The sequence below is a fragment of the Lepus europaeus genome, chromosome 5 (genome assembly GCF_033115175.1).
Source record: "Lepus europaeus isolate LE1 chromosome 5, mLepTim1.pri, whole genome shotgun sequence".
Taxonomy (NCBI): domain Eukaryota; kingdom Metazoa; phylum Chordata; class Mammalia; order Lagomorpha; family Leporidae; genus Lepus; species Lepus europaeus.
The window spans coordinates 53,634,727-53,659,401 of NC_084831.1; the positions used below are offsets into that span (position 1 = coordinate 53,634,727).

The following is a 24,675-nucleotide window of genomic DNA, read 5'->3' on the forward strand; positions in this document are numbered from 1 at the left end:
CAAGTATAAGCCATTTAAAAATTTCTCCCATTCCACTCTGTAAGCATTAACTTCCATTTATCCAAAGCATTTGTTTACCTTCCCTGTTTGTCTAACCTCTGAGCCCAGTTATGGCCATTACCCAACAACCGCAGAAGCCCAGGAGGACTGGATTTGTTGTGTGGGCTCCTGGGTGCTGTGGTGCACATGGCGAGCTGCTCTGTAAAGTCTAAGTGTGTCAGATGCTGGAAGACGTGAGAAATGTGTGACAGAGCAGCAAGGGTCTAGGGAGGAGGCAGTAGGGTAAAGGGCACGGGCAGCCTTTGTGTGGATCAGGGAATGGGAAGTTTTAAACAAAATGCAGCAACTTACACAGCCTGTTGGTGTCATTTAACAGACCACTTTTACTAGCACGGCTGGATGGGAAATCCCTTTGCAAATAGAGCCGGTTTCCTGTTCTGGAAGCCCTGGTTTTAGGCCATTACTACTTGAATCCTGGTCCCTCTTCTGGTCCCTGTTATTTTGTGTGGTGTGTATGGTTTTTTTGTTTTGTTTTGTTTTGTTTTTAAGATTTCTTTCTTTCTCTTTCTTTGAAAGTGAGAGAGAAGGACATACACGCACACTCACACAGATTCCCCATCCACTGGTTCACCAAGTGGTGCAACTAAGGCTGGGCTAGGCCACAGCCAGGAACCTGGCACTCCATCTGGTCTCCTACAAGGGTGGCAGGGGCCCAAACACCTGGGCTGTGCTTTCCCAGGCACATCAGCAGGCAAGTGGATCGGAAGCATAGTGGTGAAAACTCAGACCGTCACTCTGATGTAGGGTGCAGGCATTGCAGGAGGCGGCTTAACCCAGTGTGCACAACACTGGCCCCTGATGCCTTCTTCTTAGGTGCAAGCAGGCAGGCAGGGGCAAAGCTAAAAGCAGTGTGAGGTTTTGACTGTCTTGCTTGATGAACTCTGATAGATGGCAGTGAAGGGAATATGGGGATGAGGGAAAGGCAACCGTGATGTCCTTTAATGTCACCTGAACATGACAGTTGTTTTCACTGCATCACCACTGCATTGCCAGCTGTTTGGCTTATCTCCAAAGTTTCGAGATAAGATAAAAACAGTAATGGTGATGCATTTACTAGAAAATTTGTCAGTTACATACTATATAGGTGTGGATTCGTCAAAGGCTGCTGGTACACAACCCATCTTATAAACTGATGAGGAAAAATGAGGTGAGAGTTTATAATGGATTCCTGGTGTATACATTCTGGATGGATGCCAGCGTGCATGTAGGTGTCTAGCCATGTGCCACAAGACTCAGTGCACTGTCTACTTTACTCTGTATTTTACTTAATTATGGAAATGCCACAGATTGGCATGTCAGATAAATGTGGACACCAGTATATTGGGAGGCACATTTTCAATATGTTGGATGACAAAGCTGAGATCCAAAGCAACCTTGATAATTCAGAATAAGCCTCCATCAAATAAGATAAAGTTGTCTTTTTTTTTAAACTTTTATTTAGTAGATATAAATTTCCAAAGTACAGTTTATGGATTACAATGGCTCCCCTCCCCCCCATAACTTCCCTCCCACCCGCAACCCTCCCATCTCCCGCTCCCTCTCCCCTTCCATTCACATCAAGACTCGTTTTCAATTATCTTTATATACAAAAGATCAATTTAGTATATATTAAGTAAAGATTTCATCAGTTTGCACCCACACAGAATGCAAAGTGCAAAAATACTGTTTGAGCACTAGTCATATCATTAATTTACTTTGAGCTACACATTAAGGACAGAGATCCTACATGAGGAGTAAGTGCACAGTGACTCCTGTTGTTGACTTAACAAATTGACACTCTTTAAGGCATCAGCAATCTCCCCAGGCTCTAGTCATGAGTTGCCAAGGCCATGGAAGCCCCCTGAGCTTGCCGACTTTGATCTTATTTCGATAAGGCCATAGTCAAAGTGGAAGCTCTCTCCTCCCTTCAGAGAAAGGTACCTCCTTCTTTGATGGCCCGTTCTTTCTATTGGGATCTCACTCACAGAGATCTTTCATTTAGGTCCTCTTCTTCTTCTTCTTCTTTTTCTTTTTTTTGCCAGAGTGTCTTAGACAAAACTTTATTTTTTTTTCTCTTTGCCATGCAATGAGTTTTTTCTTTTTTTTTTTTTAAATCTTTTTAATTTTATTTAATGAACATAAATTTCCAAAGTACAGCTTATGGATTACAATAGCTTCCCCCCCCTCCATAACTTCCCTCCCACCCACAACACTCCCCTCTCCCACTCCCTCTCCTCTTCCATTCACATCAAGATTCATTTTCAATTCTCTTTATATACAGAAGATCAATTTAGCATATATTAAGTAAAGATTTCAAGAGTTTGCACCCACACAGAAACACAAAGTGTAAAATACTATTTGAGTACTAGTTATAGCATTAATTAAACACCTAAGAATAATTGTATATTAATTACAGAGTTCAACCAATAGTTTTAAGTAGAACATAAAAAATACTAAAAGGGTAAAGGGGATTTCAACTCAGTCTTGCCAAGGAGGCAGGTACCAATGCCAGCGCACTTGGTAAAGTGATAAGTATAAATACACAATCGATCAAAAAGATAGGGTATGTGTCGAAGAGATTTCACAAATAAGACCAGTGTAAGCAAATAATGAAGGATAGAATTAAAAGGGAGAGAATGATCCTGTGGGGGAAGCAGGACACACAGCAGACTTATAGAATGGCAAATGCCCAAAACAGCACTCCTGCCTCAGAATCAACCCTTGGGACATTCGGATCTGGCTAAAAGGCCCATGAGAGTCTCACAGGCATGGAAAGCCATGACACGGTGGCAAAAAAACAATCTAGATGAAAGATCCTGGTGAACAAGACCCCAGCAGAAGGAACAGGCCATCAAGGAGAGAGGCGCCTTTCTCTGAAGGGAGGAAGGAACCTCCACTGTGACACGGCCTTGACTAAACAAGTTCAGAGTCGGTGAACTCAAGGGGCTTCCATAGCCTAGACAGCTCATAGCAAGAGCCTCGGGTGATTGCTGACATCATAAATAATAGTGCCAATTGTTAAATCAACAACGGGAGTCACTGGGTACATACTCCCCACGTAGGATCTCTGTCCTTAATGTGTTTTACTATGAAACTTAAAAACACTACTAGTCGAACAATACCCTATACCTTGTGCGGTTGTGTGAGTGCAGCCTGTTGAAATCCTTGCTTAGTATATACTAAGTTGATCTTCAGTATATGAAGGTAATTGAAAATGAAACTCGATGAAGGGCGGGATGGGAGAGGAAGTGGGAGAGGGGAGGGCCACTGGAGGGAGGGAGGTTGGGGGGGGAGCCACAACAATACAAAAGTTGCACTTTGTAAATTCACATTTATTAAATAAAAAAAAATAACTATATAACAAACAAAAAAAAGTTGTCTTTTTTAAAACAAAAGTATGAGCCAACACTCTCGTATAATGGGTAGAGCTGCCATCTTCAGCGCCAGCATCCCATATGGGTACCGGTTCAAGACCCGGCTGCTCCACTTCCAATCCAGCTCCTAGCTAATGTGCCTGGGAAAGCAGTGGAAGATAGCCCAAATGCTTGGGCACCTGCACCCTTATTGGGGACCTAAAGGAGGCTCCTGGCTCCTGGCTTCAGATTGGGCTAGTTCCAGCCATTGCAGCTATTCAGGGAGTGAACTAGCAGATGGAAGACCTATCTCTGTCTCTCCCTCTCTCTCTTTGTAATTCTGCCTTTCAAATACATATATACAAATATACGTACATACATACATAAATCTTTTAAAAGAAAGAAAGAAAAGTATGAAGCTATGCTGTTTGGACCTAAAACCTAACTCTCCAGTTAAAAGATAGAAGACACATTATTTGTGATTTGATGTTGTATCATCACAGAATTTTCTGGTATGATGAAAATAACAAGGCTCTCAGGACAAGGCTTTAGGTTTCAGATATTTGTGGGATTTTTTGTGTTGTTTTCTGTTTTTTTGTTTTTTTGTTTTTTTTTTTTTTGGAGACCTGAGTACTTGTGAGTTCCCTTCTGCCTGGCATTATTACTGAGCAACAGTGCTTTTTGGGATGGCAAATCAAAATATTGGATAAGTTCCATCCTTTCCAGTCAAGCTGTTCCCTCCACCTAGACCACCCTCCTTACAAACTTGCATGAGACTGGTTCCCTGCCACAATCCAAATCCCCGACCATTCTACCTAAAATAACTGTTTCTCTCAGTCCCCATATGTTGCTTTCTTTTCCTCCCTAGGACTTACCATGTTCTGAAACCGTGCCATGTGTTCATTCCATGGCTCTCCCCACTAGAATTAGCTCCCTAGAATAGGAACTTTGTCAGTTTTGTACACTTAGCTGTTGCTCAGTAAGACCTAGAATAGATCCTGGCAAGTGGTTGGTGCTTCATAACCATTTGTTGGATGAACTCATGAAAGCATGAATGAATACCATCGACATTAATGTTGAATCTACTCAGAGGCGTTTTTGGCTTCTTCCCCTGTTATCCACAGAAGAAGTACTTCAGGTTTTGTGTCTGATATTTGTTTCATGGGACGCAAAGCATAGTAGACCAATTTTCTTCATTACATTTTCTAGTTTAAGTTCTGCCAGATATTTTTAAAAAAAATCTACAGTGTGCAAACCAAAAACTCGATGTCCACAATTTTGCTTATTATTTGGATAGGTGCTTCATTATTTATGTCCTAACTTTTTACATTCGCACACGTGTGAGCTTTCAGTCACAGTTTAACCACCTAATTTATGATCTTTTAAACTTTCTTTCTTCCAAGAACAGTTTTCAAAGAAATACCCTGCAGGGGAAACTGTGTTTACCTGTGGGTTATGAGTGCTATGAGGCTGCCCCACGCACCCCCAGAGAAGACTCCCGAGCTCATGTTTCACTCAGCCTCCCCAAGATGGCGTCCTGGGTTGCTCCCTTGCCTGTACTGAACTTTTTTACCTATGCTGCTTTTCTACGTCAGCAGTTATTCTCTTTCCTACGTCAGCAGTTATTCTCTTTCCTAGAAGCATACGGAGAACAGCAAATTATTCCTTAGGTTTCAATAAGATTTCACAAGGCCTTATATATGTATTTTAGGCTCTCCATTTACCTTGATTGAATATAATTATTTTTGCTCCCAGTTAATATTGTTTAAATTAATGGCTTTTCCAAAACATTGAAGATGTTTAATAAGTAACAAGTCTATGGCTACTCTGTGAGATTATAGGAGATAAGCATGTTCAGTAGACTTTGTGAGCCATGTAAACTGATATCCATTCTAATAATTTCATGAGCTATACATTTTTTTCTTTTACTTTCTATGTACAAAAACAGTATGTTTCTTTTTTTAAACTTAAAAGGCTATACCTATTTACTCATTCAAAAATTTAAGCAAAAGTGTTGCTTTTTAAAAGACTATTATTACTTATTTGAAAGGTAGAGAGATAAATCTTTCATCTACTGGTTCACTCCTCCCATACTCACAACAGCCAAGACTAGGCCAGGCTGAAGCCAGGAGCCAGGCACTCCTTGAGGGTCTCCCATGTGGGTGGCAGGAACCCAGGTACTTGAGCTATCATCACCTACCAGGTCAGGGTGAACATTAGCAGGAAATCAGACTGGAAGCAGAGGCAGGACACAAACCCAGGCAATCTGATATGGGAAGTGAGTGTGTCTAAGTGGCATCTTTTTTTTTATCTTTTTTTTTTTTTTTGACAGGCAGAGTGGACAGTGAGAGAGAGAGAGAGACAGAAAGGTCTTCCTTTGCCGTTGGTTCACCCTCCAATGGCCACCGCGGCTGGTGCGCTGTGGTTGGCACACCGCGCTGATCCAAAGCCAGGAGCCAGGTGCTTCTCCTGGTCTCCCATATGGGTGCAGGGCCCAAGAACTTGGGCCATCCTCCCAAAGTGGCATCTTAAAACCATCTGCGCCCCAACACCTGCCGACTAAGTGCTTTCTATATAAGAGATTTACTGTGGGTCATGGGAGCAGTGAACAAAATAAAGTCTGCTCTCATGGAGCCCACAATGTAACAGAGTTAGACAGACACTAACAAATTAGTGTGCAGTATGGTAGGGGTCATGAGTAAAGACAAAGCAGTGCAAAGGGACAGAATGTTCAGGGAGCAGTGATGTTTTATAGGGGGGTGATCTGCCCGGAAGATATTTGACAGGGTGTTAAATAAAGTAAGCAGGTCCACGATGAAGTCATTCTTGGATATGGCTGAGGGAACAGTGGGGGCAAATGCATGACAATATAAGGTAAAACAATGAATTGTGTTTGTGGAAGATGAAAACTAAGATAATGCAGATAAAAAGTAGAGATAAAAGTGGTCAGGGGCTAGCCACCTGCTACGCCATACTGTTATCCCATAGAAGTGCTTTTGATCCAGCTCCCTGCTAATGCACCTGCAAAGGCAGCGGGGGATGGCCCAAGTATGCACCCGTGTGGGAGACCCGTAAGAAGCTCCTGGCTTCTAGGTCTGGCCAAGCCCTGGGTGTTGTGGCTGCTTGGAGAGTGAACCAGTGATGGAAGACCTCTCTCTGTCTGTGTCTCTTTCTCCCTCTGTTACTCTGCCTTCCAACTAAATAATAAAATAAAATAAAAATCCTTAAAAAAAAAAAAAGGATCTGCAGAGATAATCATTAGTTGCTTGATTTTCTTCCAGTTTTTTCTAGTTTATATAAAAAATTATCTGACTACCCTCATAACTGGCTCCTCTGACCTTGCTCCCTCATACTCAGATTTTTTTAAACAATAAAACTATTATAATAAGCCTAATTTCCTTTCCAAAGATAACAGTTATATGAAGTCCAATGCATATTTTGTATCTTATTATCATTATATAGCTGTGTGTGTGAAGGTATATATAGACAATACACCTAGACATATTTGTATATACACATATATTATAGTGTACATGGTCTAGAAGGGGTCTTCAAAAAGTTCATGGGAAATATATTTTATGAAAAATGCACAGATTTCAAAATTTTTTGGCCACCAGAATAAATTTGCAGTAACTAGTTATATCTGAACAGAGTATAGTTTCAGGCACTAAGAAGGATAAGATATCAATTGTAGCAACATGAGTTCTGCTAAACAGTAAAGTAAGAGCAGTTGTTAAATGTATGGTGAAACTCGGGTGGAAGAATGGTGAAATCATTGATGGTTTATTGAGTTTTAGGAGATAATGCCCCAAAGAAACCATCAGTTTACAAATAGATAACTCATTTTAAAGAGATGAGAGGATGTTGTGGATGAAGCCCTTAGTAGTAGACCATCCACATCAATTTGTGAGGAAAATAATCTAAATGAAGAAGACCAACGATTAATAGCAGAAACAACAGCCAGTACTATGGTACTTCCATTGGTTCAGCTTACACAACTCTGAAAAATTAAAGTGGCATGAACTTTCTGCTTGATGGATGCCAAAACTGTTGACCCCAGATAAGCTGCAGACAAGAATAGCTTTTTTTTTTTTTTTTTTTTTTTTTTAAACAGGCAGAGTTAGAGAGAGAGACAGAGAGAAAGGTCTTCCTTCCATTGGTTCACCCCCCAAATGGCTGCTACGGCCGGTGCACTGCGCCGATCCGAAGCCAGGAGCCAGGTGCTTCCTCCTGGTCTCCCAAGTGGGTGCAGGGCCCAAGCACTTGGGCCATCCTCCACTACCTTCCCAGGCCACAGCAGAGAGCTGGACTGGAAGAGGAGCAACTGGGACAGAATCCAGTGCCCCAACCGGGACTAGAACCCGGGGTGCCGGCGCCTAGTAAGCCGCGGCGCCGGCCAAGAGCAAAGCTTTCAGTGGGAATTTTCAGCAAGTGGGATCGAGATCCTGAAGCATTTCTTTGCAGAATTGTAACAGGAGATGAAACATGACTTTACTAGTATGATCCTGAGAGCAATGGCTGTCAGGAGGTGGTCCAAGCAAAAGTAGACCCCTCAAGAGCAAAGGACATAGCAACAGTTTTTTGGAATGCTCAATGCTTATTGATTTTATGAAGGGCCAAAGATGATGACATCCACTTTGTTATGAGAATGTTTGAATAAAGGTTACCAAAACTTTTGCAGGAAAAATGTCCAGCAAAAGCTTTACCAAAGAGTGCTTCTGACCTTTCTGCTCAGCAAGTGAAAAGGAACTTTTGTAACAGTTGCAGTAGGAAGTCATTAGGGATCCACCACAATCCTGATTTGGCTTCTTCTGGCTTCTTTTTGTTTCCAAATTTTAAAAGGTCATTCAAGGGTACCCGTTTTTCTCCATGCATTGACATGGTCAAATTCCCAAGACTCTAAATTCTCTAGTAATGAACTAAAAGGCTAATATCATGGCTTACAAAAATGTCTTGAACTTGATGAAACTTATATTGAGAAATAAAGTTTTTCTCTAATTTTAATTCCGTTTTTCCATGAACTTTTTAAACTCCACTCATATATTAGCACTTGATTTATTGTGTTGAGAAGAGAGGAGCTATCACTAGTTTTAGGGGAAAATGTAAGGAGAGCAGAATAGCTTCTCCAATATTTTTGTTAATACAATCTTCTAAAATATAGTGCCTGAAACTAGGGACAACTGTAAGAAGTCTGAAGATGTCACACCCCCAGCCTCATGCATATCAAACTTATTTGGCTTCTCTTGAGTAGAAATAAAAATTAATAAGAATTTGATAGAAACTGTATTGTCAATATTTAAATAAATTCTGGTTCCCTGTATCCCTTCGTTGTTGGGTTAAAAACAGACAAGTTTTCTCACCTTAGTTTCCCTCTTTGTAAAATAAAGTTGAAAGTATTTTCTTTCTAACTCAGAGTTTGATGTGAGAACTGAATGAAGTAATAAATATAAAAGAATATTGGAATTTTTAGAAAAGCCCTTTTAAAACTGTATTTATTTAGGGGCCAGCATTATGGTATAGTGGGTAAATCTGCCACCTGAGACTCTAGCATCCCATATGAGCACCAGTTTGTATCCCAGCTGCTCCACTTACTATCCAGCTCTTTGCTAATGGCTTGGGGAAAGAAGAGGACGATGGGCCAAGTGCTTGGGTCTGTATCAACCACGTGGGAGACCTGGATGAAGTTCGTGGCTCCTGGCTGTGGACTGAACCAGCTCTGGCCATTGTGGCCACTTGGGGAATGAACCAACAAATGGAAGACCCCCTCCCTCCCTCCCTCTCTCTCTCTCTCTCTCTCTCTCTCTCTCTCTCTCTCTAACTCTTACTTTCAAATAAATAAATAAGTCTTTTAAAAAAAAATTTTAATTATTTAAATCTTAAATTTTTTAAAAAAAATCTTCCACCTCAAAGGGTGCCTACCCATAGTGGGTGCTATAACTTTCCGTGGAATGGCTGAGGGATGAATGAATGAGCCTTGTGATATGGTTGTCTGCATTTGTTCTTCAGGAATGGTGCTTCCAAATGAGGTCCAAGGTCCTGGCCTGCTAGTTGATGTTCCTTCTGCGGCTCAGAGCAGGGAGGAAGAAGATTTGCCTTTATACCAACTCCCCAGGACCCGAATCATTTCAAAGGCCTCAGCACACACAGGAATGTTATCATCTAGATACATCGCTGATGCATGGTATGGTATCATTTCTCTTCATTTTTATGTTATGAAGTGATTTCATTTGTTACTGTTCAAAGAAAATGCATGGTTTTGGTGGAACATTTGGAAAATATGTAAAAATATTATGAATAAATTCTATGTTAGATAATTACTAGGAGATTTCACATAAAATTGTGTCATATGTATAATTTGATATTCTTGGCAGTTTTATGCAAAATGGATTACACAGAATATTTGCTTAGAAGATGGGAGATTAACTCAGTGTTTAACAACTCAAGCAAAAGCACTTGAGACATTAAGGAGTAGTTGAGTTTAACCATTAAGAGAATCTGTAGGAATGTGTGCCTGATAACATGCTAATAGTAAAGGGGGTATTGGAGGAGGACTCATGTTTCCAGACTAGGAAACTGGATGGATAGTGGAGCATTAATTCTGAAATATAAGCTTTTAGGAACATGGATAGATTGCAAGGAAGCATGACGAGTTCAGTTTGGGACATGTTGAAGGTTGAAGTATCCATAGCACCACAGAGTGACTTGGAATCAATTAGATACGTGAGTCTGGGATTAATGTCCAGGTCCATAGAGACAGGTCCAGGAAGGTACAAATGTGGGTAGTTTTGGAGCTTGGGAGCAGGAATCCAAGGAGATTCTTGACCCTCCTCCACTGCTTTCCCTACTCCATGACAGATTAGTTATTCACTAAGCATGAGGGGTGCTGGCCGTTAGAAATCAAGGTGTCATGCTTGTGATTAGCTTTTTAATGAAGAGCAGAACAGCAGTGGCTTAGTGGTAGTAAACAGTTTGGGAATAAATTGAGGCCCTCCCTCTTTGCCAAGTCTCCAGAGAGTGAGAGTATGAGTGTGGTAACCCTAGCAGAGAACCCCAGCTCATAAGAAGATGTCAGAGAACATTCAGGGCAGAGGTTCGGGTGTGCGGCTTACAGCCCAAGGAGATGCCATGGAGTCTGTGGATCACGAGGCAGGGCAGCCTTGGGGTCAGGCACAGAAGAGGAAGCACATCTGAAGCTACACCCAGAGAGGTGTGAGCCCTCAGTGTAGGACACTGGGCTTGGCAGAGCCTGACAGAAATGAGAAGGACGGTGGGATTAGTTGGCCTTAAATGTGTTTATTAAAACCTTTGTCCAAGAATTGTATGGTGTCATTGACATATGAGGTGTCTTAAACTTAAATGATGCACATTGCTCCACTGAGCAGCCTGTGACCTTTGTCCAGAGTTTTAGAAAGCAGCTTCATAATTACTTCTTTTTTGCTTCTGCATAGCCGATCTCTGGTTTCTTTTTCATTCAGCAGAACCAAACTAGCATGCAGAAGAAAGGTGTGGCCAGGACTGTGTCCTAATGTGACAGATCCAGTGCAGCCTTTAGAAGGACTCATTAGCAATTTGTTTTTACAATTTTTTAAAAAGATTTATTTGTTTATGCGAAAGGCAGAGTTAGAGAGAGAGACAGATCTTCCATACACTGGTTCACTTCCAAAATAGCTGCAAGATTCAGAGCTGGGCCAGTCCAAAGCTAAGAGCCAGGAGCTTCTTCCTGGTCTCCCATATGGGTGCAGGGGCCCAAGCACTTGGGCCATCCTCCACTGCTTTCCCAGGCACATTAGCTGGGAGATCAATTGGAAGTGGAACAGCCGGGACTTAAAACAGTGCTCATATGGGATGCTGGCGCCACAGCCAGAAAACAGGTGATGTCTTTACCTGCTGTGCCACAGTACTGGCTCCTATTTTACAACTTTTTAACAGGAGTTGTGAAATTCCTTTTTATATGAGACATCTTTGTTTTTTAAATTCCTATTGTGCTTTGTGTTAATAGTTGACTGGTGGAAGAGTTGGGGTTGCTTATTTGAAGTGTAGAATTCTAGATATACAATCCTGAGAGAACTAAACACATTTCCTAGAGTATCTCTCCTTCCTTGTGCAGAAGAGCAAGGAACATGCGCTCTGTCTTACTTCCCTCAGCTTCAGAGAGGGACGCTGTGCTTCACTCCCCTCCCACTGCTTTTTCCTAAAGCTGACTTTTTCCAAGCTGACTTCTTATGCAGGCACAGGCTTTGAAGGACTGCAAAGGAACCTTTGTCTTAGGAGATCAGTCTTGCATTTGGAAGTTATTTTTTGGCTTGCTGTCAGAGATTTAGGATGTGTTTAAATCTCAGCAGGTTCCAGAGGAGTTCCTGTAAAGCATATTTCCCCATGAGTTTAGGTTCATAGGTAAATACTTATGACCACTCAGAAGGTTTTCTGGATATTGCATAGACACTTTTGGAAGATAGTCTCTCAGATAATCAGGGCATCATGTAATGAAAATAGTATTTTAGAGTTGATCTTTACATTACTTTTCTGTGGGACCCTGCATATGTATGATTGTGAGTGTGTGTGTGTGAGTGTGTACATATGCATATCCCAAAAGTAAGGGTTTAATGGCTTTGATCTTCAATGTACTCTGTGCTGTTGCATTATGCCCACTTCTCCTTACTTTTGCAAACAGAACTGGTGTTAGATCAGACATGCCTTGAAAGTACAGGTCTCTAAGGAGATTGCGGCATTCAGGGGATGATACTGTAGAGGGAATCTGGATTATCTTGTTCCAAGTATTCTCTCTCCCTAAGGTCACTGATCATGTCATCAGAACTCACCCAATAGCAGTTTTTCTTCTTCTCCATCATCACCTGCTGCCTAAAGACATACGGGTACCTGTCATGGGGGCGTGGGTGTTTCTCAAACTGGTGGAGGAGGCCCACAGTGTGGATAGAGTGAGAGTGCTGTTCAAGTCTTTCCTCTGCTATTTATGTTATAAATTCAGAGCAATGATAGGAGGTTGAGGTTCAGGGAAAGGATATATATATATATATATATATGAGATGGTTCTGTAATGTCGGCATCGCAAACCCCAGGAGTTTAAGCTTCCAAGTTCTTATAGTGCTCTTGCAGCTGGAGCCATTATTGCAGGTGAAGATGGATGTGCAGCATTAGGACAGGAAGTCCAGTGGAATATTACACATATGCAGTTGAAAATTTAATGAGCTCTTTGATTACTAACCTAGGCTCTACAGAATGCTGGAAAGAAGCGAGATTGACCTGAGGAAGCAATTTACCCTGTACAGCTGGAACTAACAGAACTCTTCAACACACTTGATTTAGCCCATTTTTCTGTTGCTATACCACAGCCTAGGAAATTTACAACTAAATGTTTGTTTGTTTATTTTAAGATTTTTTAAAAAAAATTATTTGAAAGGCAGAGCTACAGAGAAGCAGAGGCAGAGAGAGAGAGCTCTACCATCCGCTGGTTCACTCCCCAAATGGCCATAACGGCTGGAGCTGGGCCAATACGAAGCCAGGAGCTAGGAGCTTCTTCCAGGTCTCCCATCTGGGTGCAGGGGCCCAAGGACCTGAGCCATCTTCTACTGCTTTCCCAGGCCATAGCAGAAAGCTGGATCAGAAGTGAAGCAGTGCGGACTGAATCAGTACCCATATGGGATGCTGGCACTGGAGCCGGTGGCTTTACCCACTATGCCACAGTGCCAGCCCCTAAAAGTTTATTTATAATGACTAAGGGTTTATTTGCTCACAAGTCTAAGGCTGGGAAGTCCAAAAGCATGGTGTTGGCATCTGCTCAGCTTCTGGTAAGAGTATCACATGGTGAAACAGAGCAAGAATGGCAGTTCAGGTCTCTCCTTCTCTTCTTAAAAATTCACTAAGCCATCTTGGGGCCCACCCTCATGACCTCTTCTGTTTCAAAGAACCTCGTTTGTATAAACTGGCTGCCAAAGGCAAAAGGGGCTGAGAGACCAAAGAAAAGAGAAATCCAATTACCAAGCGTAACTTTTCAGGTGGCCACAAGACAGTGGAACCCCACACAGCTGATCAGTAGTAAGGGGTTTGTGTTAACTTAGATACATGGAGCTGACCACTAACCTAAGTATGCTTGGATTTACGTGTGAAACATTAAGCTTCCAGGCATTACTAGGTAAGATACACTCCAGCATCTGACCTCACAAGACAAACCTAGCAGGTTATCTTAATGACTTTGGGTTCATAATCAGTTATCAAAAGGGTAAAATGATGATTATAACCACGATGGCTGCAGTAAAGTCAGGCTGAGGCCTTCTATGTTCTAATCCTAATGACCTGCCAACAACCCTAACTGCGAATATCAATAACATAGGATTTTGAGGATTGAATTTCCAATACATGAATCCCAGGGGACAAACCCAAATCATAACAATGTTATGTATTAATAAAATATACAAATTTAAGGTACAGTTAATGGGGTTTTAATTAATATGTACATTTATATTATCTACACCTTAGTGAAAATATAAAGAACATTTACATCACCCATTAAGTCCCCACCTCTCTATTTGCAGTGTCTTGCACCATGTAATCACTAATTGATTTTTTTTTTAAAAAAGATTTATTTATTTGAGAGACAGAGTTACAGGGAGAGAGGAAGAGACACAGAAAGAGATATCTCCCATCTGCTGGTTCACTCCTCAAATGGCTGGAGATGGCCTAATCAGGAGCCAGGAGCTTCTTCCTGGTCTCCCATGTGGGTACAAGGACCCAAGGACTTGGACTATCAGCTGCTGCTTTCCCAGGCCATTAGCAGGGAGCTGGATCCAAAATGGAGCAGCCGGGACTCAAACTGGTGCCCATATGGGATTCTGGTGCTGCAAGCAGAGATTTAACCTACTACACCATGGTACTAGCCCCATAGGCACTTTTTTGTCTCAACGTCTGTTGCTCAGTACAATGTCTTTGTGCCCAGAACTGTGGCACAGCAGGTTAACGCCTTGGCCTGAAGCACCAGCATCCCATATGGGCACCGGTTCAAGACTCGGCTGCTCCACTTCTGATCCAGCTCCCTGCTATGGATGGCCCAAGTCCTTGGACCCCTGCACCCACATGGGAGACCTGGAAGGAGCTCCTGGCTCCTGACTTTGGATGGGTGTAGCTCCGGCTGTTGCGGCCAGTTGGGGGAGTGAACCATCAGATGGAAGACCCCCCTCTCTCTCTCCTCTCTCTGTGTAGCTCTTTCAAATAAATAAATAAACCTTTAAAAAAAATTAATGTGAGGGAATGCCTAATTCTTTCTATATTGGTATCAGGTAATAATTTGCTTTGCAGCTTCAAGATCATAATGTATCATCTGTGTAAGTAACTCTCCTAGTTTGGAATATACTATTGTCCATTTTTCCTGGTTCCAAATGCCCAAATTCCCTAGGCTATGTCACAGAAAATTGTAATACAAGATCTACATTTAAGAAGGAAAAAGAAATCTTCAAATAACTTAGTGATAAACGGAACTCTCCCTGTTTGTTGTTTTTGAGCAGTGAATTTACTTGACTTTCATATAGCTTAATACAAAAACATTTGATATGCAAAAAGTTGCTATTGAAGATGAAAGATCACCATGGCCACCTGGAGGATTTTTTGTATGATGTTGAGAATTTTATTTACGAAGAGATTGTGTACATGATGAGCAAATCTTACCATTGATGTCCATTTGTTCACCCCCATATCTCTAAAGAATAATAAGTTTGGGCATTTGTTATATGAATCTGAAATAAAAAGCATTATTTTTATTTGATGGTTCTCTTCAGGGAAAAATTACTTATAAAATTCTGGTTGAGTGTGGGCTCTTGGCACAGCAGCCTAAGTAGTCTTTTAGGACACCTCTACCCTATGTTGGAGTGCCTGGTTCAAGTCCTGACTATTCTGCTTCCAATCCAGCATTCCACTAATGTGTGTACTGGGAGACAGCACATGCTGGCTCAGATACTTGGGTCCCTCCCACCCACATGGGAGATCCAGATGGAGTTTCAGACTCCTGGCTTCGTCCTGGCTTTTGTGGGCATTTGGAGAGTGAACCTGCAGATGGGAGATCTCTACCTATCTCTTTGTCTTTCAAATTAAATGAAAATTAGCAAATAAAAAAACCTCTCTGGTTGCATGTAAGAGGCAAAAGTTCAGTTTTTCTTTTAAGACTATTATTTTTTTCAGAAAAATTTTAGCTTAACAGCAAGTTGAAAGGGAGATACAGGGCTATTCCATTGTCTTTCCATTTGCTGTGGTTGTAACAGAATACTGAGACGGGATAATTTATAAAGATAAGAGGTTTATTTGCTCTATGTTTCTAGATGTCAAGGCATGATACTGGCATCTTCTGGTCTTTAGCAGAGGACTCCATGGTGGACAGCATTATATAGAAAGACAGAGGGGAAGCTGACCCACTTTATAATAACCCAGTTTGTGATAACTCATTCGGTCCCATGGGACCTAATCCAGTCCAAGAGAACTAACCTAGTTTCTCAAGATAGCTGTTAATCCATTCATAAGGGTGGCATCCCATTACTAGCCACTTTCTATGAGGTCCCACCTCTTAAGGCCCAAACCACCTCTCAGTAACACTGTGTTGAAGACCAAGTTTCCAGCATATAAATCTTTGGGAGACAAGCCATATCTAAACCTTATCCCTACCTAGTCTGCTTTGCCTCTCTGTTATCAACGTTCCCATCACAGTGGTGCTTTTGTTGCAGCTTATGACCTTAGAGAGGCTTGTCATGTTTACCCAGCCCATAGTTCCCATTAGGGTTCCCTCTTGATGTTTTTTGGATTAAGAAAGTTATTTTAAGATTTGAGACTCTGATTGAGCTATTGAGCTATTCGGATTATAAAATTTGAAAAGAAAGCCTGAAGTTTCAACTGTATTTTTCTGAATTTAAATCTTTTTTTTTTTAACTTTTATTTAATATAAATTTCCAAAGTACAGCTTAAGGATTACAATCACTCCCCCCCCCCATAACTTTCCTCCCACCCGCAACCCTCCCCTTTCCCGCTCCCTCTCCCCTTCCATTCACATCAAGATGCATTTTCAATTCTCTTTATATACAGAAGATCAGTTTAGCATATATTAAGTAAAGATTTCAACAGTTTGCACCCACATAGAAACACAAAGTGAAAAATACTGTTTGAGTACTAGTTATAGTATTAAATCACAATGTACAGCACATTAAGGACAGAGATCCTACATGAGAAGTAAGTGCACAGTGACTCCTGTTGTTGACTTAACAAATTGACACTCTTGTTTATGGCATCAGTAATCACCCTAGGCTCTTGTCATGAGTTGCCAAGGCTATGGAAGCCTTTTGAGTTCACTGACTCTGATCATATTTAGACAAGGTCTTAGTCAAAGTGGAAGTTCTCTCCTCCCTTCAGAGAAAGGTACCTCCTTCTTTGACGACCTGTTCTTTCTGCTGGGATCTCACTCGTGGAGATCTTTCATTTAGGTCTTTTTTTTTTTTTTTTTTTTTTGACAGAGTGTCTTGGCTTTCCATGCCTGAAATACTCTCATGACTGTTGATGAACAACTTAATAAGTTATCCCTCTTAGTATTATTTTTTGTTTGTTCTACTTAATACTTTTGGTTGAATTCTATAATCAATACACAGTTATTCTTAAGTGTTAAAACTTAACTGAAAAGTGATCGCTGTTAAATATAAGAGTGGGAATAAGAGAGGGAAGAGATGTACAATTTGGGACATGCTCAAGCTGACTTGCCCCAAACGGTAGAGTTAGAAACATACTAGGGGATTCCAATTCAATCCTATCAAGGTGGCATGTACCAATGCCATCTCACTAGTCCAAGTGATCAATTTCTGTTCACAATTGATCATAATGATAGGACTAAGAGTCAAAGGGATCACATGAACAAGACTAGTGTCTGCAAATACTAACCGATAGAATAAAAAAGGGAGAGAACGATCCAACATGGGAAGCGAGATACACAGCAGACTCATAGAATGGCAGATGTCCTAAACAGCACTCTGGCCTCAGAATCAGCCCTTAAGGCATGCAGATCCAGCTAAATCTTAATATGTACAGTAACATATGAGCTTAAAATTTAATATGTACTTTCTTTTTTCTTTTTCTTTTTCTTTTCTTTTTTTTTTTTTTTTTTTTTGACAGGCAAAGTGGATAGTGAGAGAGACAGAGAGAAAGGTCTTCCTTTTTGCCGTTGGTTCACCCTCCAATGGCCGCTGTGGCCTGCGCATCTCGCTGATCCGAAGCCAGGAGCCAGGTACTTCTGGTCTCCCATGTGGGTGCAGGGCCCAAGGACTTGGGCCATCCTCCACTGCCTTCCCAGGCCATAGCAGAGAGCTGGCCTGGAAGAGGGGCAACTGGGATAGAATCCGGCGCCCCAACCGGGACTAGAACCTGGTGTGCCGGCGCCTCAAGGCAGAGGATTAGCCTGTTAAGCCACGGTGCCGACCAATTTGTACTTTCTTGATTACATTTGAGTTAAAAGATAAAAACATTCATCAGTGTCAAGTGATCACCTAAGTTTGTATGGTTGTTCATTTCTCATGACTTATTTCTGAAACTAGCTGCAGCTATCTGAGTAAGCTTTCACAAGTTTTATCGTACATTATATATGAAATAAACTAAGTAAAATATGTGTATACTGACTCCCTGAAACTAGGTAATATGCTATGAAAAAGTCAATGAGGGGCTGGCATTGTATGTTAGCATAGTGGTTTAAGCTGCTGCCTGCAGTGCCAGCATCCCATATGGACACTGGTTCCTGTCCTGGCTGCTCCAGCTCCCTGCTGATGCGCCCAGGAAAGCAATGGAGGATGGTCCCTGCACCCATGTGGGAGACTCAGAAGAATCTCCAGGCTCCTGTCTTCAGCCTGGCTCACCTGGTCTTTGCTGCCATTTGGGGAGTGAGCCAATGGATGGAAGATCTCTCTATGTCTTTTCCATCTGTCTGTAACTCTGCCTTTCAAATAAATAAAAAAAATAAATCTGAAAAAAAAATCAATGAATCTTTTATAACAGCATAGTTTCTTTGTTATATACTTTATCAAAGAAAATGAAAATTTTTCATATTTTAGTTTTATGCAAGAGCAAGCTGTTTAGTAAGCTTTTAGTGTTCACATTTTTAAAATACTAAAAATAGCTCATTTTTAAAGTCTTGTCTTCCTTTGTATGTCAGGTTTATTTTTAATTGAATAATTTGGTTTCCACACTGATAATAAAAATACAACATAGTAAAATCCCCCAACTGCCTGCCATGATTTGGGGAGCAGGAAGATTTCAGTGTTGTTTTCAATCTTCAGTTAATATTTATTTAAAGGAAATTTCTAAAACACCAGGAAACTTTAAAGAGTTAATGGGAAATTGAATTAAAAATATAAGTTTATTTTAGTGCAAGAAAATATTTTTCTATAATGTGGTAAATGTAAATTATGAAAGAAACTATATTTTAAAATTATTTTTAGTGACTGGCACTGTGACATAATAGGTTAAGCCTCTACCTTTGGTGATGGCATCCCATATGGACACCGGTTCATATCCTGGCTGCTCCTCTTCTAATCCAACTCTCTGCTAATGCCTATAAAGCAGGGGAAGATGGCCCAAGTGCTCAGGCCTGCATCCCTGCCCTGTGGAGGATGAAGATGAAACTCCTGGCTCCTGGTTTTGGATTGTCCATTTGGGGAGTGAAGCAGCAGATGGAAGAACTTTCTCTCTGTCTCTCCCTCTTTCTGTCTGTAACCTCTCCAATAAATAAAATTTCTCCTCTGTCTCTACCTCTCCAATAAATAAAAATGAAAATTTAAAAAAAATTGTTCTTTTCAAAAAATAAACTCATAATTTTTCATTTCATTTTTCCATGATCTTTTTGAAGTATCCTAGTAAACAAAGCCTAAAGATATTCCTCCTTACAGTGCTGTCTCTATTCAAAAATACAGGATATAATCTCTCTTTTAAAGATATATTTACTTATTTGGAAGTCAGACTTACAGAAAGAGAAGAAGACAGAGAGAGAAAGAGAGGTCTTCCATCCACTGGTTCACTCCCCAGCTGGCCACAACGGCCAGAGCCGAGCCAATCCGAAGCCAGGACTGAGGAGCCAGGAGCCTCCTGCAGGTCTCCCATGCAGGTACAGGGGCCCAAGGACTTGGGCCATCTTCTACTGCTTTCCCAGGCCATAGCAGAGAGCTGGATTGGAAGTGGAACAGCCGGGACTTGAACTGGCACCCATATGGGATGCCGGCACTGCAGGCAGCAGGTTAATCTACTACACCACAGCACCTGCTCCCAGGATATAATCTAAGCACCTCATATATTGGGATAGCAGGTAAATTCAATCAGTGTCATAGACTATTAATATTTTATTAAATAAAAATTTATGAAGATTATGATAATATATGGGAAAATTTATGACACGTTCAATTTGGAAAAATTATAAAGTAAATGAATATTGGTTGAGCCAAAGTTCAATAAAAGCAATAAGTAGTATCTCATTGAACACTATTTGTGCTATGATTCAACTCTGATGACTAAATATGTGTTATACATGTATATATATGCACAAATATAAAAAGCTATAACATGACAGGATTAACTGAAGACGGATTACTTAAGTTGGTGAAATCATGGGTGTATCATTTAGGGACTGCATTAGCTGCTTATGAAGAGTCACTCAGTGTGACTTACCCAAAGACTTAGTTTATTTCATGTCAGAAGTCCTAAAGAAGCTGACCCTAGCATACGATGGTGTTACTGTCTCTAGGGTCTTTTTTTTCTTTAATTGTTTTTTTTTCCTTTTATTTAATAAATATAAATTTTGAAAGTACAACTTTTGTATTATAGCAGTTTTTCCCCCCATAACCTCCCTCCCACCCACAAACCTTCCCATCTTCTACTCCCTCTCCCATCCCATTTTAATTAGCATTATATACAGAAGATCAACAGTTTGCACCCACACAGACACACAAAGTATAAAATACTGTTTGAATACTAGTTTTACCATTAATTCGCATGGTACCACACATTAAGGACAGAGATCCTACATGAGAAGTAAGTGCACAGTGACTCCTATTGTTGATTTAACAATTGACACTCTTGTTTATGGCATCAGTAATCACCAAGGCTCTTGTCATGAGCTGCCAAGGCTATGGAAGCCTCTTGAGTTCACAAACTCAAACCTTATTTCGAAAAGGCCATAATCAAAGTGGAAATTCTCTCCTCCCTTCAGAAACAGGTACCTCCTTCTTAACTGCCCTTTCTTTCCACTGGGATCTCACTCACAGAGATCTTTCATTTAGGTCATTTTTTTTTGCCACAGTGTCTTGGCTCTCCATGCCTGAGAAAATCTCCTGGGCTTTTTAGCCAGATCCAAATGCCTTAAGGGCTGATTCTGAGGCCAGAGTGCTGTTTAGGGCATCTGCCATTCAATGAGTCTGCTGTGTATCCTTCTTCTCATGTTGTTCTGTTGAATTCTTCATTTCATTTTGTTTTCAATATCTCAATTTCATATTCTATTGAATTCCTCATTTCATTTTGATTCCTCCTTAAAATTTCATTTTCATGAGAGAGATTATCTTTCATGTCCTGCTTTTTATCACTTCTAAATATTCTTTCAATTTTTTGCATTATATGTCTTGCATTTCTTCTGTCTCATCATCTTCATAATCTGTATTGAAGTGTCATGTTCTTTTGGGAGTGTCATGTTGTCTTCCTTATTCTTTCCTCGGTTGTTGTGTTTGCTGTTCAGCATTTGTGGAGATACTCGTTGGTTTCCTCTTTTTTTTCCCCCCTGTTGTGGTGGCTTTTCTAGTTGTACTATGACTCTGTAGATAAGTGGACTGTCTGCTTTCAGTGAATCTCTAGAGGTGTGTGGTGGGTGTGGCCAGAGAGCTTTGTTCAGTTCTTCAGGGTTAAGGGTGTGCCTAAGGTGACACACCCATGTTTGGCATGGTAAATTTCTCTCTCTCTCTCTCTCTTTGTTTTTTAATCAGAAGTGAAGTAATTCTACTCAGCTGAGCTCTTCTCCATGGCGATCAGTGCCTAGCGCTAGCCCCAGTGGGTATTCGTTTGCTCTGTCCCAAGGACCACACAAAGAATCTGTGCAGTCCTCTAATCTCAGATTCCCCTGTAGTATCTCTCACCGGGGAGCCAGGGCCGCCTGAGCTTGTGGCATCTCTCATGGATACTCAAGTCTCAGCCTCACTGTGAGCTCTCCCACATACCCTCAGGGTTTGTTTTTGTTTTTGTTTTTCCCACAGTCCCAGTTCACAGGTTCCACACATTCACTAGGTCTCAGCCGCCTGTAATTACTCCCCACCAGAGTCAGGTTTCTCTACTTGGCTGATTGCCATGCACAGCCCCGAGCTGGCGCAGCTGTTACGTATGTCCAGAATGGTACCTGCTGGATCGGCTTGTACGATTGGCTCATACTTTTGGCTCATACGCCTTTGTAAGATGATTGGAGAGAGAGAATCATGTCCATACCGTCCCTTTTATTTTTTCTCTCCTCTAGTTAGGCTGATGTACTTCCTCCCATGGGGCTTTAAGCCTCGTTCCTTCAGCGTCTCAGGCTATTGCTGTTTCATCTCACCTCACTTTGCAGCGCTGGTGCAGAGGCTCTCTGCAGCTAGAGTCCCGAGCCGTGGGCACCCATGCCTTCCGCGTAGGTCCCCCGAATCCCTCTAATTATGGAAGATTCCTCTGATGTTTTTTTTTCCCTAACTCTTCCCTGAGACCACAGTATCTCTACTTTTATTAAACTATCTTCTCCTGGACTATCAGTAAGCTCCCTCCCTATTCCGCCATCTTGGAACCACCTTGTCTCTAGGGTCTTAAACAGCACCTTCCTTGCTGCTCTGCTGTCCTTGGATGGCTTTAGTCCTCATTGTCCCTTCAGTATTTGCAGATGGCTATCTCATCATCTGGACCTCTTGCATTCTAGACAAGAAAAAGAAGGCACAGTGCAAAAGCTTCCTGCCAGATGACTGTCCCTCTCTTTGTGAGTTTTCCTAGAAATCTCATCCAGGGACTTTAGATTCCATATCACTCATCAGAACTATGGCACATAGTTCCCATTAGCTTAAAGGAAATCCGAGAAATGTACTTTTTCAAGGCTGAGCATAGAACCACCTGGAATAAAAGATGGATTATATTGGTAAAGAAGAGGAGAAGATACATTAAACAAGTAGCCAACAGGTATCTGTCAAGTTTTTCCCTGGCTACAATAATACTTTTAATCATAAAAATTAGACTGGCTAAGGTAAGAAAGATCTTGTTGGTAGTGGGTGAGATGTTAATGATACTATTTTTTTCTTTTTAAATTTAGTTTTCATTATATTTGAAAGGGAGGGAGGGAGAGAAGGAGAGAGAATGAGAATGAATCCTTTCCATTTACTGGTTCACAGATGCCCACAACAGCTAGGGCTGGGACAGGCTGAAAGCAGGAGCCTGAAATTCCCATGTGGGTGGCAGGGACCCAAATACATGAGTCATCACCTGCTATCTCTCATGATGCATATTAGCAGGAAGCTGGATCTGAAGCAGAGGAGCTGGACACAAACCCAAGTGTTCTTTTTATAGGATACAGATAACCCAAGCAGCAGCTTAACCATGCTAAATGCCTGCCTCTCCCCACCCCTCATTTTCTTCTTAATTGTTTGGATTATCTAGATGCTTTTGGCTTTCTCCTTTTCATATGACCTTAGGATTGTTGTATCCTAACAATTCTGTAGAGAGGCAAGCAGATGGTAGTTTTGCTTATTTTTGCAGGACTTAAGTGAGAGTTTGGAGACAATTGGAATGTTGAAATGTACTAAAGTAAAGATTCAGGCACATGTAGAAAAGTGCTGAGAGTGGTTTGTCTGAGCCTTCTCTGGACCTCCATTCCTCTTACATCAGAGGACTTTTATAAAAATACAAGATGTGGTATCTGTATTTTTTTTTAGTAGAAGAATACAATTTATAGTAATCACACACATTCATTTTGACACTCCAAAGTCATATACCTATTACATAGCACAGGTTAGACTTAAGTTAGGAATCCTTTCTCCTTTTCTAGATACTTTTTGGTAATCTCTGTACCCTTTTTAGATCATTTTACTCTTGTAATTAGTTACTTTGTAATTTGGCGTTTTATCAAGTTCCAAAGTTCTGTAGGTGAAAATATGCTGGTGGTAGATAGGAGGGATCAAGAATCAAATTAGATAATATAATTAAATCTCTCTGTAAACTGAAAAGTACTGTTAAACTACACCAAATACTCAAGGGATAGGAATTATGGGAATTATTTATGTTTAGGATGACTTAAAAATCTAGAAAGAATGTAGTGTAGTGAGTGAGGCCACTGCCTGCAGTCCCGGCAACACATATGGGCACCAGTTCGAGTCCTGGCTGCTCCATTTCTGATCCAGCTCTCTGCTATGATCTGGGAAAGCAGTGGAGAATGGCCAAGTCCTTGGGCCCCTGCACCCGCTGGGGGACCCAGAGGAAACTCCTTGTTCCTGGCTTTGGATTGGCTCAGCTCCGCTGTTGTGGCCATTTGTGGAGTGAAACAGCAGATGGAAGACTCCCCACCTTTGCCTCTGCCTATCTGTAACTCTGTCTTTCAGATAAATAAATATTTTTAAAAATCTAGAAGAATCATACCTACTTGTTTATATCTTTATATACTGGACTATTAGGGAGTCAATATCAAGTTTTATATATTTTATAAACTGATAGAGAAATGTGAAGTTAGAAAAGATAAGCACAAATTTTTAGAAAACAGCATTAGTGGGTCACCAAGAAAAGCTTTTGATAATTCTGTGATTTTCCACTACTTTTTTGGGAATTTGTTGAGTAGAATGTTAAAACAATATATTTTTGTTTGGTACATTTATTGATGTAAATATTTTTAAAGATTCCAAATTAAGTATTTACCTATAGATTGTGCAATTTTCAAACTTTCCAAGAACCTTTAACAGTAGGAATATGTCTTATAAGTACTGTGCATTTTTTTCTTTCTCCCTTCTCAGTGAGTTACCTGAAAGAGAAGAAGGTGAAGGAGAAGAAACTCCAAACTTCAGCCACTGGGGTCCACCGAGAATGTATGTGGATGACATAATTTACTGGCTTTCTCAAATAGCAACAGAGTCAGTTACTTTTTTCTTTAACTTAGTGTAAATAGCATTCAGTTACACTGTTATGATTGACAGATTGCAGGAATTCACATATAAGTAGGCCTCAATTCTAGTTTTATTTTATCTTACCTAGAGATTTTTAGCCAGACATAAAATACTAGGAGCAA

The 24,675-nt window shown here is 40.9% G+C and overlaps 1 protein-coding gene across 9 annotated transcripts in view; it reads left to right on the forward strand.

Annotated features, from left to right (window-relative positions):
• Nucleotides 1-24,675, forward strand: part of PATJ (PATJ crumbs cell polarity complex component) — a 445,385-nt gene that overhangs the window by 165,704 nt on the left and 255,006 nt on the right. For all 9 annotated transcript variants that reach the window (XM_062191443.1, XM_062191441.1, XM_062191445.1 and 6 more), the window contains 2 exons: nucleotides 9,399-9,573; nucleotides 24,404-24,475. In XM_062191443.1, the coding sequence (XP_062047427.1) occupies nucleotides 9,399-9,573; nucleotides 24,404-24,475 (247 nt within the window). The remainder of the gene's footprint in view (nucleotides 1-9,398; nucleotides 9,574-24,403; nucleotides 24,476-24,675) is intronic.